The 17,703-nt window shown below is 39.2% G+C and overlaps 1 protein-coding gene across 2 annotated transcripts in view; it reads left to right on the forward strand.

Moving 5' to 3' along the window:
* EPHA3 (EPH receptor A3) overlaps positions 1 to 17,069 on the forward strand; it is a 236,785-nt gene extending 219,716 nt beyond the window's left edge. For both annotated transcript variants that reach the window (XM_049824741.1, XM_049824742.1), the window contains exons 16-17: positions 11,673 to 11,828; positions 13,288 to 17,069. In XM_049824741.1, the coding sequence (XP_049680698.1) occupies positions 11,673 to 11,828; positions 13,288 to 13,393 (262 nt within the window). In that variant the 3' untranslated portion in view covers positions 13,394 to 17,069. The remainder of the gene's footprint in view (positions 1 to 11,672; positions 11,829 to 13,287) is intronic.
* Positions 17,070 to 17,703: the final 634 nt, after the last annotated feature.

The raw sequence follows: 17,703 nt of genomic DNA on the forward strand, positions 1-17,703 counted from the left end.
GCAGTCCTATGCAGATTTGGAAATCCGTGATCACCCCCATGTATCCATTGCCAAAACTGACTAATCTCAAACCTCAAACCTAGCTGAAAAGCTGCAGCCAGCTCCCCACCTGCTTCGTGCCCTGCAGAGTGGCACTGCTGGCAGGTAACGTGCTCCTGCAGCCAGTGGTGCTGCTGGCCAGGGACTGAGTGCTGGAGGTCCAGCATCGCTTTCTGACAGACTGACAGAGAAAAAATGAGAAGGCAGACTTAAAATGGGTTTGGGTCTTGCTGTAGCCTTAAGTGCAGAAATATGTAACTGATACGAAAGGGTGGTGAGTCAGGGCAGCTCCTCAAGGAGACGTGCACTCAGATCCCTGCCAGTACCCTTGTACTGTCAGCAGCCAGAGAGGGGCCGGCATCGCTGCAGAGGTAAAGCTCTCTGCGACTGATCCCTGAGGGCTCAGGGGACTACATCGGCTCAAATGGCTGCTTTCAGTTGTTATTTGAGGCTGTAGTACTCCTGCAGCATCTCTCCTCATATCCGTAATAAGCAATTAATCTAAATTATAGAGGTCCCAGCTCTCTCTTACCCATGTCTGTGATGCTACTGGAAAAATGCTAAAACTTTATGCCCACCATATGCTCATAGGTGTTCAGAATATACTTCGTCAGGAAAAATGTTTAACCTGCCGATGTCTGTTGCAGATGCAAAGCCTATCTCTTCTTACAGATTTTAGGGCTGATGTTTGTTTAAAATAGTCACAGTGCTGTTGTATCCTATTTAAAAGCACATTGCTGGAGGTGCATACGATATCCCTGTCCTCTGGTACATTACTGTTAACTGACTTCAACTGAAGGATGTGCTTGACTATACGTCTGATTCCAGGCCGTAGCCCAGGCACGTTTTACACTAATACCTCATAGGAAAATAGGAGAGGAGTCAAAGCCTTCAATTCTCCATTTCCTTTTCAGTTTTCTGTCCCTTCTGGCTGGCCACTCCATGGCATCTAGTAATTTCTTGATACCCAGGGGGATGTTTTTATCCTTATTGATCATTTCTTCGCAGACTGTTCTACGTGCTTGTGAACCTTACATTGAGAAAAAGGTTTTGTAACCTCAGCACAGCGAACGTTTCATAATACCTTTCCTGGTGTTGTGTTTCATCTCAAATTCACGTGAAAATTCTTTTCCTATTCTTTGTAAAGTACATAGTATGGCTGATTTCTTTCTTACCTGTCAAAATTCACTTTTTTCATCAGGTGGCCACCTTGAGCTCTTGCTAACAAGACCTGCACTGGTTATGGGCACATGGGTGTTTTGTGTCCTTTAGGCTGCCTGGAGTTACTTAGCTCTGTAAAGGGCTGTAGGAACAGAACTCAGTACACAAAAAGTTGTACAAGTCATGCAGTTTTCTAAAGCACAACCTCATGATATTTTTATTTGATTTATGTCTTGCTGTTCTTTCCTGTTTTCTGAGCACGATGTTCATTTTTATAATAGAGTCCTTAGGTTGTTTGGATATCTTTAGGGTGGAAGTGAGTTCATAGTTCTTCCAGTTTTGATCAAGTTCATTATTTTTCTTCTTGAGCTTATTATTTTTTAGTCCACTGTGTATTACTTCACATTTGTGAACACTTCATGCAGATACAAAGCAGATGGAAAGTTTTCTCAACTTGAGTGGGAGAGACAGAATCACTTCACCCACCTGCTAGCCAGTTGGTGAGGCTGTGGTCTGAAAGGGCTTATTAGCTGTTGTTTCGTTTGCATGGGAAAAAAATGTAACCCAAGAGTCACGCAACTGGAATTACTTTGTATACACTAAAAAAATTAATTGGACTCATAACCTTTCATTTTCTTTACCTGCTGTTTTTTTGGGGTTTTTTTCCTCACTTATTTAGATTTCTGATTTTTTTTTTTGTATTTGTATTTCTGATTCTGATCTTTTATAGATATACATCTAATGATGGTTTTCTAGAGTTACAAATATCATTTTATGTATATGAACGTTACTCTTACACAGCCTTTTAAAAAAATATATTTAAAACATAGTGTTAGAAAGGTATAGATTAGATAGATTAGAAATATATTTAAAGCATTTCTGTGTCCTGACGTGAATTAAGCTGTTGGAGGATAGTGTGACCTTGAGGTATAAGGGTTTGTGATATGGGATTCAGGCAAGCCAAGTCTTATGGAAGTTTTCCTGTAGTTGCTGTGTATATTCATATCTGTGACATAGGTATGACTAAAGACACTTAGTCTTCATGAACCTGCTGTAAAACAGGAATAGCCGAGTTAATCCACAGCCTCTGCCAAGAAAAAGCATTTGAAAAAAATGGAAAAATGTTTCTAATTCCAACACATGAGTTTTAGAAGTTTTGAATTTCTGCCAGGTCTGTGACTGATTTCAAAACTGACAAGGAATCCACACAAAAAAACCAACCTGCTCTGTATTTGCTTTTGTTTCTATATAACCTTTTGGTAAAGTGAAAGTCGGTGTCAAGTATTGCTGCTGTTGTTTCTTTATGCTGCAAGCATATATTTAGGAGAGAAGGAAAGAATTACATTGCAAACAAGGGGAGAAAGCCACCTGAGAATTCAGGGTATTGCTTTAGTAAGTGGTCTGTAACCATTTTTTGGTTTGTTTCTAGCTGTATTAATAGCTATATCTAAGTGCAAGAATTGCAAGAATTTGTCTCATATATCGAATGCACAAAATAAACACCTCATCATCTTCCTTGTACAAAGATCATTATTTTATGAGTTGCTCAGAGTTAACAGCTGACAATTTTGTTAGTTTTGGGTCTTTATAGAAAATGCTATTTATTTTGCATTGCAAATTGAGAGGAGGATCTCAGATGAGATTTTAATGGGACGTGTATCATTCAGTATCTTTATTCTCAGTTCATATCTAGCCCAAACTTCTAACATGGAAAGTCATTATCTCATCTTACTGCTTACGGGTAGTTCTGTAAAATTATCCAATGATTTTTGCCCACTTATTAAAAAGATGCCAGTAGCATGGTTTCAAACACATTTGTGAAAGAATTTTCAATTTGGAAATGCAGGTATCAAATGTTTTGCAAAATCTGTTGGTCCTCATTTCATTTTAGAAAATGTCAAAACATCATCCATTTCAAAGGCAGCTGCCTTATTGGGACTTTTAAAATTATTATTTTGTTTAGCTAACTTCTCTGAGTCACTGAAAATTTAAATTACCTTCCTCACAGGAGGATTAATTAGCAAGTTTGCCCCAAATCTTTGAAGATGAAGGTGTTACTTACAGGCTAACCAGCAGTCATTAATAGGATTCAGCATCTGTTTCTTCTGGCATGGAGCTACTTTTAGTATGAAATACATGGAAAAGACAGAGCATGTTCAACAAAGGCAGCAAGCTTCAGGGAAGCCATTTGATTTCATAAACAGAGACAGGACACAAGGCTGGCTGCCTTGGACTTTGTAGATGACTCTTTCTGCTCTCCAAGCACTACTTGTTGCACCAGCCAGCCCAACTGCTTTCCAGTCAGTCCTTGGGTTTAAGATACTGTCAAAGAATTAAAAATCTAATTCTGTGTTCTTAAGTACAGAAGCTTCTGAAGCAAAGTTTTATTTTGTAATTTTAAGTATTCATTTTAGTCCACTAGTCTGCTCCAGGTAACATGATAAATGTTACGTGTTGCAAAATGCAGAATTTCTGAATAGATGTACAAAGTGAAAAGCTGATTCAAAATAGGAAACCAAACCAGATTTTTGAAGAAATAATGCTGCTTACCAATATAAAAACACATTTGAAAATATTTTTATGCTAATTTCAAAATGAAGATGATCAAGCATGTTAACTATGCACCTTTTCTGTGCATAGAACTTAAATAAAATTTAACCCCAAATTCCTTTTTTCTAGAATGAGGTACCTCATCAAGCTCAGTCAAGCTATTCTTGATTTAAAATAATGAATATGCAGCTTGAACTTACTCTTTGTGTTTACGAATGACAATTAAGGTAAATGGATAAAACCTCTTAAGATTTTATTGAAGGCTCTGGAACTGAAGTTTACAAAATTTGTAGTTGCCTCCTTGGACATCCACTCAAAGGCCTGAGACTGTATAATCCATGCTATTATACAAATTCCATATCTTCCATTAATTTCCAAGTTCCAATTCTGTGATGAGGAAGCAGCATGCCTGACTGTGGGAATAAAAGAATTTAAAAAAAAATTTCATCTGTGAACAGTTATGTGGATTTTTCTTTAATCCCCACAATACATCTTTTTTTGGTAATTCATGATACTATGTTTGTTTTTTTTTAAAAAAAGGCATTATTTCTGGATTGTACGGCAGCGTTGGATGTAGATTTGGTTTCAGATCTCTCTTATGTGCTATTAGTTGTCCATTTAAAATACGAGTTCTACTGCTATTGTTATAGCTAAGGCTAGAAAAACAACAAAGCCACTTATTTTCAGAAAAAGCATAGCTGAAATTCTTTTAATATAATCCAGGAAATTTAGGGGTGGTCAGGGTCAGTTACTCTTCCTGATGAAAATACAAAAGTGTTCGAAAATGCATATGAATAATTCCTCATACATTCTTTCATGTGTTAGCAAGTTGTTTACAACCCAATCCTGATTTTCTTGAATTTGATGTGTTGTTTGAATTTTTCACTGGAGTAATTTCCTTGAGCAGTTTTTGAATGACTTGTTATTTGTGAGCAGTTGATTGCAAATGTTTGCTGCTAAACATGTCCTTTGTTGTCCATCACTGTGGTGCTCTCACTGGTGTCAAGCGTAATATTTGCTCTTGAATGTCCAGAGGCATCATTTGCAATTTAAAATTAGAAGTTTGCTTCTCTCAAAGTTTGTTTCTACTTAAAATCTGATGATTCAGTGGAAACTCCCTAGTATGCTAGCTTGGTAGGATATTTGTGAAAATTAAACTCAATAGGAGCAGTGAACAGGTCAAATAAAAAATGCAGGCTGCTCCATTATGCAGCATAATTCGAGCCCTGTTTTTACAATAGTATTTGCAATGAAATAACTATTTGTGTTGGCTGAACATTTTGTTGAAAAGTTCCCTTTTTTTTGCCATTCAGGTCAGGAGGCTTCAGATGCTTGACATATATTGCTGACCTGCTGCAATATTGCTTGTTTGCTTCTCCCTGTTAGGAACTTCCAGGCTGGAAGGGCTGAAGGAAGGAGATTTGGGTTTTACTTGGAGTGTTTCAGAGAGGGCTTACGCTTTGTGGTTGTCCAGGCATTAACAACAGGGTCCTGGTTTGGCCAAATACTGCGTAATGCAAGCCTACATGTGAATTTTTACCCTTGTTCAAAACCCAGCAACAATATAATCCACGTCCTAAAATGGACTGCTTGCTCTAAAAGAATTCAAGTAATGCAAGCCTACAATGCTAGCCCTCTAACTGAAGTCTGTTAAGCATAAAATAGTGAATTTATGGAAGGGAGAAAAACTTAACTACAAATCACAAAGAAAAATGGAAGATTACAGTAAATTATACTCCTTGGTGTCTAATCATAGTTTGGGTTGTGCGGGGAATCCAGGAGTTAGACTGAGGAGGGTTTTAGGGACTTCAGTTAGTTAGCATGCTACAGACAGAGAAGCCCTATTTTCACCTGACTTTTCCAGCAGTCATTAATACCGTGCCTGAGGCAGACACGAATCAGCCATTGTTCCTTCCAAGTTAAAAGTTGCTGGGGCTCACCGTTAACAGAGACAGTAAAACATCTATTTGCAGTTTCGCACCTCTAATTTGACTCTGCTAGTGAAACTCAGACAAGAATTCACAGCAGACCTAGTTGGGTACTGTATAATTTAAATAGTAATGCAGCCAGATCAGCGGGTGGCCTGATCGTGAGCGTTTGCTGTTTACTGTGATTCCGAGGGATTTTGTTCTGCTGTTCAGCTCGATGTGCCGGGTTTACAACGTGAAGCCCTCGTTAGCGCTAATGGCAATTCTGTGCTGGAAATGCTGGAAAAAGAAACCGCATGGAGCCGTTGCGTGATGCTGCGAATGCTATAGCAAAAGCCTAGAAATTTACAGCACAGCCAAATGTGAGATGTAAGGGCAAGTCATACACAGCAAATGGTAGATGCAAAGAGCCAGAAAAGCATTTTAAGAGCTCTCTGAGGCATTTTTCTCTCCCTCTTGACTGTCCTAACAGTAATGACTGGTTGCCATTAAGGGTCTGTCTCTGGGCCAGCTACGAATCCCAGGAAATGGCCGCGTGATGTTACTTCTGCAGTTTAAAAAGCACAGCTTAAGCTGTATTATAAGAAAAAGAAAACCATTTCAGCAACATGCTGGTATTTTTTGCCTTCAGTGGATTGGTGGTGGGAAAAAGTAAATTGTGGAGCATTGATACACCCAGGCGTATGATTCATTACCCCACAAGGATGCTGAAAAGATATAAGCCCCTTGAAAAGCATGTTCTGAGGGGCAGCTAAAGTAGAAGGGAAGACTGGAGGACTGACCTATGGGGCAGTTGAAATTTTATTTGCTCATTATCCTGGAGGAAGCTGTGGTAAGTTTTTTTGCCAACAGGCAACACGGAGCTAGAAAACAAGAAGTCCAAGATGACATTTAGAGAGTTGTATCATTTTGCAGCAGGCCATCAGCCTCACCTGCATTCTTTTCCCCGTTGGCTATTTGTCTTACCCCTCTTCATTTCTCCAGCTCTCTTTGGACTTCAATGAGAGTAGTCACAACCTGCTTATTCTTACAGTGTGCAACTGTGCTATGAATGAAGCCCCTTGAGAAAAGCAAATATGCCACCCTAAGAGGTGAATTGTATTTTCGGGACTAAGTTATAAATTTTTGCTAAGAGTACCTTAAAAATGGGCATGAAGAGGTGGAACTCCAAAAATTCTTATCTTGAAGGTCCAGGGATAATCATGTAAACACAATGACTCTACTTCTCGGCATGTCACTTATTTACTAGTCTCCTGTTGATACCCATGTAAACTTATGATACTGCTTGCTGTAGAAGGTAGAACTAAAATTTGCTTTCTATGCCAGCTGTTGTTTTTCGGTTTATTTTTCTCTTGAAATAGGAGATATCCTTCTTGTTAGACCTGAATTCTGTGCTTCAGCTTGCCATAATCGTAAAGCACATAGGATTTGTGTTCAGACTAGGCCTGGCTCCCTCCTAGGGAGCAATTTCACTTTACAAAATCAGCTTATAATTACCTAAAAATTGCCACAGGAAATGACTTTATGTTTTTTAAATGCTTTCCCCTTTAAAAGAAACTGACTGTGGAAGGGGAAGTCCAGATTTAAAAACTAAAGGTTGGTTGTGCTGTTTGGAGGAAGGGATGGAAAGAGAGAGGCTCCTGCAACACAAAGTCCAGGATTGTGTGTGCACAGCTCCTCTGTGTATTTGCAGAATACCACCCACCCTTCATGCTGAAGAAGTGGCAGGACATTTTCCTTTTATTTGTCTCGGATCCTGGATTTTACAAGTTAATGTATCCCTTTCTCGCCAGGCAGCAGCTGACCAGAGATGAGATTTTCATGCTGTAAAGGGTTCTAATGACGTTTTCTGTGGTCTTTGTCATTACTATAAGGTGCAGCAAAAGTTTCCCTGTGTTGTGACAAAAAGCTGTGCTAATGATAACAAACTATAGTTCTCCTCTCTACTGCAAATGACTCAAAGGTTAATTCCAACTGTTAATGTAATGGGCACAGCCAGAGAAAGCTTTCAGCAACAGGGCATTTTGTAACTGGCATCTCGCTGTTAAATTTGTCTCTCTAACCTGAGTCTTGCTGATTTTTTTCAAGGCACCACATGTCAGTAAATATAACTCTGTAGATGGACACACAGTCAGGATGAACAGGATAGAAAGTCTTTCCATGCCTGTCAAAAGATGGGGTATATCGTTGGTCAAAGCAACAAAGTAAAGAAAGTTCCAAAAAAAGGAGGGGAGAGAAGAAAAGACAAAGGGAAATGTTCTATTTCACTTCCCCTGAGCAAACATGTAATTTCCATGATTTCTTTTTAATGACTCTCTTCTGAAGCTAGTAGGTACTGATTTATGAAAAGCTGTAAAAGATCAGGTGGAACCCTGCAGGACGTCGTTTACAGCTGCACGGATTGCAACCCGTCTAATTTGTCTAGTAAAGTGTGAGCTCATGGCGCACATCACCCAGACCATAAATTTCATGTTCAGACCTTCTGTCTAGGGGCTGGGTCAGGGGGAAAAAAACTGCCGATGTGTGCAGATGCTCTGAAAGCCCAGCTTTCCCTTGGTGCATGTGAGGAGACATCACAGACTCTTCACAGTGAGACAAATTCCTGTTCATTGATAAACTGTCCAGATGTCCTCTCTGAGGAGGAAAGTAACTAATTTTTGTTTGGAATCCTACAAGGAGAAAAATGATACTTTACAGTCCTGGTTATTCTGAGGTCACTTGCATTAAAATTAGGTCATATTTTTTGTCCTGATGATACTTTGATCCAAGTCATAAACATAAAAGCTCTTTTGGGCCACTCTAATTCCTAATCCTAGAGACCTGTTCTATTTCAACTTGTTTATACTTTTTTTTTTCATTAGTGATTCTTGAGTCAGGCCTTGTTTTATTAGATTTAACTTAAAAAGACATACTAGGCTGGAAAAAAAACCCCTCCAAGCTTTATCGCTAAGAACACTTCATAAATACTCTTAATAAATGTCTTGGGATTCCAGATGCTATACCCAGAAAACTATAAATAACAAGCATTGGCTCTTCATGGGACAAACAGTAGTCAGTGAGATGCAGGCTGTACAGCTACTGAATAAAAATATCTTGGGCCTGATGATCAAATCTGAGCCTTTAACTGGAGGGCATTTAAAGCTGTGTATCATGTAGGTGCCTCAGATCTGCTTTTAGCACGAGAACAGTAACCTGGTGTGCTGCATCTTCTGTCCTCAGCTAAGTCTTTGTGTTAGTGCGGCCATGCTGTGCTTTCCCTTCTTTAGTGTTTTGGGGGCAGAGCAGGTTTCTGGTGTCTTCCGTCACTTTCCATCTACAGCTGTTCCCAGGATGCAAGGTCCGTAGTCCATGCAAGTGATCACAGTCATTTGCAGCAGCTCCTTGTCCTGGCTGGGCTCTGGAAGGAAGGTAGTCGGGCGAAAGGTGTCCCATCAGGGACATCGCTGCTCTGAGACTTGGTGAAAATTGATGGTGAATCTACAGTGGTGGTATGTGCATTTGTGGTTTTGAAGTTACGATTTTCAAGCATCTAATGAGCTCTTTAATTAGGGCCTGCAAACCCAGAAAGGAAGAAGATACTAAAAAATTTTTCTGAACCTGAAAGAAATCAGCTGATTGATACCAATTGGCAAAACATCAGAAGTAAAAGGTGCTGATATGTAGCCGGTATCAAATGTTATTGTTTCGCAAAGCTGTATTGTTCTTTTCTTCAAAGGTAAAGGGTAAAAGTCTCGGTGTAACTGGTGTGGTATTTCCTGATTCCAGTGCAAGTCAGATGTACTGCAAGGGTCTGCTATTGTAATGCTGCCAGTCTTGATGAAACTTCATAAAGACTTGTGTTGGGATTGAGAAGATTTGTTTGGATTTTCTAGGCTGTTTATGAGATTAAATTCACTGGTATTTTAATACTTTGTTCTCTTTGGTGCCTTTACAACCTCCCCCATTTATGTTTTTTCCAATGCTCAGAGATGCCTTGGGTTTGGGGTGAAGAGAATGTTTTACAGTTCAGATCAGTTCTCCAGTACCAGTAGCTGTCACCTACCTGTTACACTGCGTGAGCACTGCCTTTACATTTCGGTGTTAGTCTAACCACCTCTCATTTTCACTTCTTTCTGGTGACAAAAGTCACTTCAGATGGATTCAGCTGTAGTAGTCAGACTCCTGTGCAGGTGATGTTTCACTAGAGCCACAGGGAAAAAGAATTATGGGGCAGAAAATAGTTATCACTGCAACTTTACAGTCTGCTTTGAACATCCCCTAGTCCAGTCTCCTGTGCTCATGAGCAGCACCATCATAATAGCACAGCTAAGCGCATACTTAGCTTTAAGCCTGAGGCAGACACCCATAAGGTACTTTACTTAAAATGGAGTACATATGTTTCTGAATGGGGGCTAAAAAGCTGTCCGGTATGGACATATGTTTGTCAGTGGAGGGAAAAATACAGAAATAGAGTTGATGTCTCTAATAAGATCTGACTAGTCGAGGAAGTCATTATTGTACTAATTAGCACTGAGACACTAGAATTAGTAAGATGTCTTGTCAGTAGAAAGAAATTACTGATCCTATTGCTATTCAGGGGCTTCTCACACCTCTTAAAATAAGATAGCAAGTCAGTGAGGAGGAACAGCTGAGAACAGGTTCACTCGCCTCTCTGAGAGCTGGGTGTCTCCTCCAAGCTGTTTGCCTGGAAGACCTGTTTCAGAGAGGAAAAAAACCCTGCCTGGAAATGCATGTGTCTTTCTATGGACTGCAGCAATAGTTCAGAAAACTAGCTGGGCCTATTTGTGGTATTTCTAGAAGGCTAAATTGAGGTGTGCTAGAGCCTGACTCTAGTGACATCATGGGGAAGGGCTGGCATTTATTTTTAGTCTTGACGCTATCAAATAAGAAGTTACAGTATGCTTCACAAGACCTTGAAAACAAGAGTATTCACAGCAGACGGAAATTAATTTCTGGATCAATATGGGAAGAGCCATTTTTGCTGTTTGCAATATGCAAGGTCAGCTGCAATATATTCCTTCTGCATAAAAAACATTATACATTTAATCATTATTTTGAGAGGGATAATTTTTTCTCAACAGCTTATAGGTAGACTTAAGCAGATGAAGAAAGGTTTAAATGGGCAAAGAAGCATGGATATATGTTTTGTTTGATTCATTGTGTCGGTTTTGTTTGTTTCTTACCGGTTTCTTCATTGTTTTCTAAGTAGAGAACTTGGATGCAAATCATGTCAGTTCAGCATCCTTCACAAGCACCAAGTTAATTTCAAAGGCAGGAGATGATTCAGGTCTCACTTCTAAATTTTTTGTATGATAACCTTATGGAAGGTTCAGTCTTAAAGTGAGCATTAATTTTACATTTTAATTTTTACATTTGGTTTAGTGTATTTAATAACAATTTTCCTCATTTCTGCCTCTATGCACTGCAGAATGCAAGTCTTGGGCAGTTACGTTTATCTCAAATTAACACTTGATTTTTAGACTTGATATAAATTTTTTAAAGGCACTAGTGTCTTATTATCTGTGCTTCTAACTTAGTAGAGGCATTTAGGATTTGTCAGTGGGCTGCAATACTCTGAAAATTTAATATGTGTAAATTCTACCAACGTGCTCACCTTGGAGTCTAGAGTGTGCATCGTTTGTGTGTTGTTTGGGACTAGGTGAATCACATAAATATAATCTAAATTAGGCTTGTCTTTGCTAATGCTTCACACATCAAATTGTAAGTTAACAATACACGTCATGAATTGGTGATGCTTCAGTGATTTACACATGGGCATGAGAAGCTGGTGCTCATAAGCAGGATGATTACACAGCACAGAGCTGCCAGTGTGAGTACATGTGGTGGCCTCAGCAGCAGATAACTTCCATAGATAAACAGAAAAGCCACAGCTCGCCTGGAAGCTCCTGCCAATGCCAGTGCTAAGTTTAGACACAAAATAAATCCATATGTATCCCTGCTCCCTAATTTTCATCATATTCTGTTTTATTTCAGGCCATCAAATCTTCTCCTGGACCAAAGTAACATTGACATTTCAGCCTTCCGCACAACAGGTGATTGGCTCAACGGTTTTCGGACAGGGCAGTGCAAAGACATTTTCACAGGCGTGGAGTACAGTACCTGTGATACAATAGCCAAGATTTCTACAGAGTAAGTTTGAATTGACTACAGGTCTTCATCATTGGTTGTGGCTGGAGGTACAAGTTTAAACATAAGCATAAGAGTAGTGTTTTTATACGGAGTTTCCAGCTTTAACTAAAATATTCCTACACTGAAAGAGACACATGTAAATTATTGTTGTAGTTGCAATACACTTGCAGGAAACTTAGATGCTCTCGTGACTCCGTGAAGGCCACAGTCCCATAGGTTTTGTCACTGATGACAACAAAATTCCCAGTTTCTTCTGATACAGTAGCACTGTGCATTATCTGGTACACCAGCATCACTTTCTTTCCACTCACAGTTTAGGAGTTTCTCTCTTGATTCTTTGTATTCTGCCTTTTATATGGGGGTTTCCCCACAGCTGGCACATGTGCCGATCTTTTCTTTTATTGACCATCCCACATTCCGTCAAACCAGGTGAGACAGAGCAGGCTCTTTGTAGCTGCTTTTCTCTTACATGCTAATAAATTATTCAGGGGCTGAACTCCCTCCTGCCTCCAGTTTTGACACTTAAACTTGCTAAACTTGGAAGTTTACAACTTGCAAGTTTATGACATTTAAATGCAATCCTTCTTGTTTTTGTGATATGGAAGAGTAGGGTAATGTTCTCTCTGCACCTGAAAAGGCATCAAGTACAGTTATGAACTTACTGCCAAAGGAAATCTTGATTCCCTGTTGGGCTAGCTGGATACATGACAAGTTGTGAAGAAGTAAGCAGCAGCTGCAGTACCGACAATTAAACACATCAATGCCATTAATTAGTGTATTATTGCAACTATTAAAAGGCTGCTAATGGCTTTTTATAACAATTACCCTTTGGGGACAGTGCAGAAATCCTCTAGGAATGCCCAATTTCCTGTGAGCCACTGGTTAATTGGCCCTTCACAAGTGTTAAACCACTTCTGTGTTGCACAAGGAACAAAGAGACTGGGCAGCCTGGAGAAATGAGAGGTGAAAAACAGGGTAGACGCTGGAAGCTTGGCCATGTAGCCGTTAATGCTGATATCAGAGTGAAGACAACCATTCAGAGGGCTCAGCACATAATAACGAGATGTCAGCACTGCTCAGGAAAAGCGATCAGGCTGATAGGGGGATGGAGATGTTAGAGAGGCTCAAGATCACAGCTGGCCGAGAAGTGAGCCCCTTGCCCCTAAATCTCAGTGCATGTATCACCGGAGAACACTGTTTCATTGTCTTTTCTTCTAGGTAAGCCAACACAACAAGGCTAAATGAGTTTTTACTCTTTTGCGGCCGCCTGCTGTTTTCATACAATGGCTCTCAGTATTTTTCATACAAGGGCTTGTGTTTCAGCAATATCACTGTACCTGGAGGCTGTTCCAGTGCAGCAATATAAGATGAGCAAGTTGATTGCTGTTTGCTCTCATCAGCGCTAGAAAACACAGAGATAGTATGCTCACTCACCCGATGCATCTTCTCTTTTTTCCAGTGACGTGAAGAAAGTTGGCGTTACAGTTGTGGGGCCTCAAAAGAAGATTGTCAGCAGTATCAAAGCTCTAGAAACTCACACAAAGAACAGCCCTGTTCCTGTGTAAGGTACCAAAATGATGTTGCTCAGGAGAGAAAAAAGGAGAAAAGTTGCGTCAACAGGGCAAAAGTGATGGCTGATAAACGGCAGAATTTAAAGGAGTTCTTTGCAACAGCTTTGGAAACATAATGGTTGAAATTTCAAACCCACTAAGACACTCAAATATTGAGTATAAATGCCTTAAAAGTAGGAGCGAACTTGTTTTCTATCTGTTAATCCTAAAGGGTGGGTGCTCTTGACTGACTGTTAATGCAGATAGTAAATGTCAAAAGAAAAAAATATGTAAAAAATCCTTCCAAGTAAAAACCAGTGATACTAAAACCTAGAGCCATTTGAATATTAAGTGACTGAATAACACAAAAACCCATGGACATAAAAGCTGTGTATTTGACCTATACAGCAAACGCGAAGAAAGAAAGACTTGCAGTATTTTTATACAGAAGAGATCTGTAACAGGTATTTTATTTCTTTAAAAGCAAGGAAAATAGAGGACTATACCTCACAACCTGTCTGGCCATATTTACTATAATGTCATTGTAACATGCTATTTCAACTTCAGAAAGGAACACAGAAATAAAGTTTGTAGTGACTTTGAGTTAGTTGACAAAAGATTTTTGCCATTATGTTAGCTTCCCTAATTGTGTTCATTTAAATAGAAACAAGTCTTAATTTTTTAAAGACTTATTTATTTCCTTTGGGTTTTTTTTTCCATTATTGTTTATATTTATGCTTAAATACCTTAACCTGGCTGTATTATTGCCAAGTGCCAAATATTATCAAAACTTCATTGGTTCAACCTGAGAAATTGTCTGAGGGTTAATTACTAGATTATTTTATACTCATAACTTCGTCTATGAAATACAGAAGGAAAGAAAGATGATCTTTTTTCCAGCTCTGACACTAAACAAAGTATCTGGACTTGAGATTCCTTCCATTTGCTGTGAGTGGTATTTTAACCTGGGCTTGAGTTTTGGCAGAGTTGTCTGCATTATCGATCTCTACATCAGTATCTGCCCCGGTCAAGCACATACATCTCATTTACTTCCCAAAGACCTGCTTTCCTGTCCAAATAAGAACCCCCTATTCTCAGGGGGATTTGCCTAGCAAACATAAAAAAGTCAGGGTTGCATCCTGCATTAACTGAGGATGCTTTTTGAGTTCATTGGGGAGTGGTCCATTTCTGGCTTCCATCTGGCAGGCTCTGCTCAGGAACTGGGAAGTGTACTACCGTGTGGGCAGTCGCTGGTAGTTACGCTGGGATGGTGACCTGCAGCCAAGGCTAAGTAGATTGTTTAAAAGGATGAGTTAAGCTGTGAAACAGGGCTTTGGTATGTAATTTTACATAAGTCTGAGCTAGAAGGCCTCTGTCCAGGCGCTGCCATTCCGTAGGGCACTTGAGGTTTTGGCACAGGTTCCTTAGGCACCTGTTTGTTGAAAGAAAGTGGAAAGGGGCCTATCTTTAGGAGAGCGTTCACGTTTCCTAGTGGAAAAAGGAGCCTGGAAGGTGGGATTTGAGAGCCTTCCCCCATCTTCAGCATCTTCCCAATAGCAAACTCTTAAGCTGTTGCTCTGGAGCACATCAGTCCCAGTTCTGAGCAGACAGAACTCTTTGCTGTGAAAATGAGTGGTTTAAATCAGTGTGAGGCACTTCCTGTGCTACGTACAGGCGAGCTTCTTAATGGTCTAGATGTGATGCCAGGCACGCAGGCGTCAAGCTTTGGGCGCTAATGGAAGCCACTCCGATTCCCAACTTGCCATGCTGGAATCTAAACTTGATTCTGATGAATAACAACGAGTCCCTAAAAGTCCAAGGCTGTGTGGAAGGCAGATGACTATACGGCACGCCGCCTTTCGCTGGGCATGCAAAAGCAGGTAACTAGTCGGGCTTTCTTTCTTTCTTGTATTGGTCTCGTTTTTGAAGCTCCTTGTAGCATAGGACACGTAAGTAAGGGAAGAGTCAGTTCCTTGGATTTGTGTGGCTGAATCAGCTTTTAAATTGTTCTTCATGGGTCCAGGACTTATAAAAAAATGTAGAGACACAACGTTTATCACACATCGCTAAATAGAAGCAGAATTAGAGACTTTTTAATGAGTGCTGGCAGTGAGCATGCTGTAAAGGACTGGATTTGAAACACACTCACAGGATAATAATTAGTAATATTTTCTGAAAGAAAAATGAATGGGTTTTAAAGTAAGTTGAAATAAAAAATGAAAGATGGAAGAAAATTAAAATAAAGCACTTAAGTTGTAAAGAACACTTTTCCTTATCTGCCACAATCTATTGTGAAATGCAGCATGCTGAATATAAAAGCTGTATTTTCCATTGCTTGGTTCATTCGGAATCTTTCTTTTCTTCAGTTTGAGATTGCTCTAAATCAGACATTGTTAGTGAATTTAAGTCACCAAAATCCATTTGCAGACATTGTCTGTGTGGGGACAGCTTTTTATAATGTATTCCTCGTGACGTTTCTCTTCAGCTTCATTCTGCCGTTGGAGAGTGGGAACGAGGGGGCTGGGGTGGGGGGAAGACATCTGTGAAATGCGTTTGGAAACACAGAACCAGTTCTTAGAGTTTTAGATGATGACTGGAAACTTTGCACCAACCACCCTCAATTTTCTCTTAGTATCATGTCATGTTCCTTGCCCACCATTTGAGCATGCTCAGCATAAAAGATTAAATCTCACTGATGCTTGGGAAAAAAGAAACTCAATTTTGCTTTTCTTTGCTATTAGGAGTAGAGAGTTTTAAAATACATTTAGTTTTCTCTCCCTGTCAAAAGTTGATTTGTACTGTAAGTGGCCTCTGTTGCAAGCATCCTATACTCCTGTCCCCGTGTACATATGTATACATAGCAGTGTACAATTCTTCATTGTGGAGTAGCGATACTAGAATTCGTGTGGCCATCTTCTGTACAGGACTTGCATCGGTTATTGTCATCAAGCAAAATGCAACTACTCATGAAATGACATGCCATACTATTGGTTTTGTATCTTTAAATATAGTTTCCATTTTATTTATTTCTGTTAACATATCTAGTTTTGTGCTGTTACTTAGCATTCAATAAGCAATGTATAGATGTGATTTGATTGGCAAAATGTATTTACTTTAACTTGTATTTCAAAGCATTACTTACTCATTTAGATTATATATTGTGCAATTGTAGATGGCCTCTTACTAATGTAAAATGATTTGTAGTGGAAACATTTATATTTTTATAATAAACATAATGAAAGTATTTTTTACATACTGGAATACTGAGGTGATTGCTTGGAGGACAAAGTAAATTTATTTGATTAGAGAAGTGTGATAAAATTGTAATTAAATATGGATAAATTCTGAGTGTTAAAGCATGGGTTTGGAGTGAAAGCTAGATATTACCTATATTATCTATTAAAAAAAACAAGTAGTGCAAGTTTTAACTAGACAGACCAGTATTTGTGCTAAACTGACTTACATCAGTCAAAGACTTTACTTTCTCTATGGATATGGGAAAACGTTGTCTACTACAGCCTGCCTATGGGATGTTGAAAAAGCTGTCATTTATTTTAGTTGTGTCAAGTATTTCCAAACTTTTGCTTTTTTTCCTCCCTTGCCAGTGGACCTCTTTTCATCTTATTACTATGTTGAATCCAGTAAAAGATGTACTTTTCAACAAAATAAAAAAGCCCACAGCTTACTGTAATTTAACCCCATGATCATTTCTTGCCTCTGAGTATCTGTATTAGATAGTATTTTGCTCCTCTTTTGTTATGTCCCTACCAAGTTGTTTCTGTATGCTTCATTGAAGTACAGTGTCTTTGAAAATGCCAACATACAACTCAACTTTGCATCTCAGGAATTGTCTTCCTAGAAAAATAAGAGTGGTTTGAATGTTCGCCAGTTACTTGAGGAGTGACGTTACAGAATCTTTCTGTACCATAAACGATTTTGCATGCTTTTGTATATTACTGCACTCACTGGTGCAAAACAATGAATGATATACCTGTCCTGGAGTCTGTAAGTTGATAAATTTTATGGATGTAGCTTTTTTTTTTTTTGCTTTTTTTTTTTTTGGCATTTTGTCTTGGTATCTTCAATAGAAAGGGGAATCACTGAAAAGAGCTACCCAGAATTGGACTTAACTTTAAATGGCAACAGCTGGACTGAAATCCACTTTTTCTTCATAACAACAGTATGCCCCATCCTGTGCTGCAGTGGGTACATATGGTGTCATTTTAACTTCTAATGAGTGGGTTTCAGTGCTATACTTCAACGACAGGGAAGCAGCTCTGTTGGTCTAATCTATGCAGTATGCTAACTATTTACATTATGAATAG

Source organism: Accipiter gentilis, chromosome 21 (genome assembly GCF_929443795.1).
Source record: "Accipiter gentilis chromosome 21, bAccGen1.1, whole genome shotgun sequence".
Classification (NCBI taxonomy): domain Eukaryota; kingdom Metazoa; phylum Chordata; class Aves; order Accipitriformes; family Accipitridae; genus Astur; species Astur gentilis.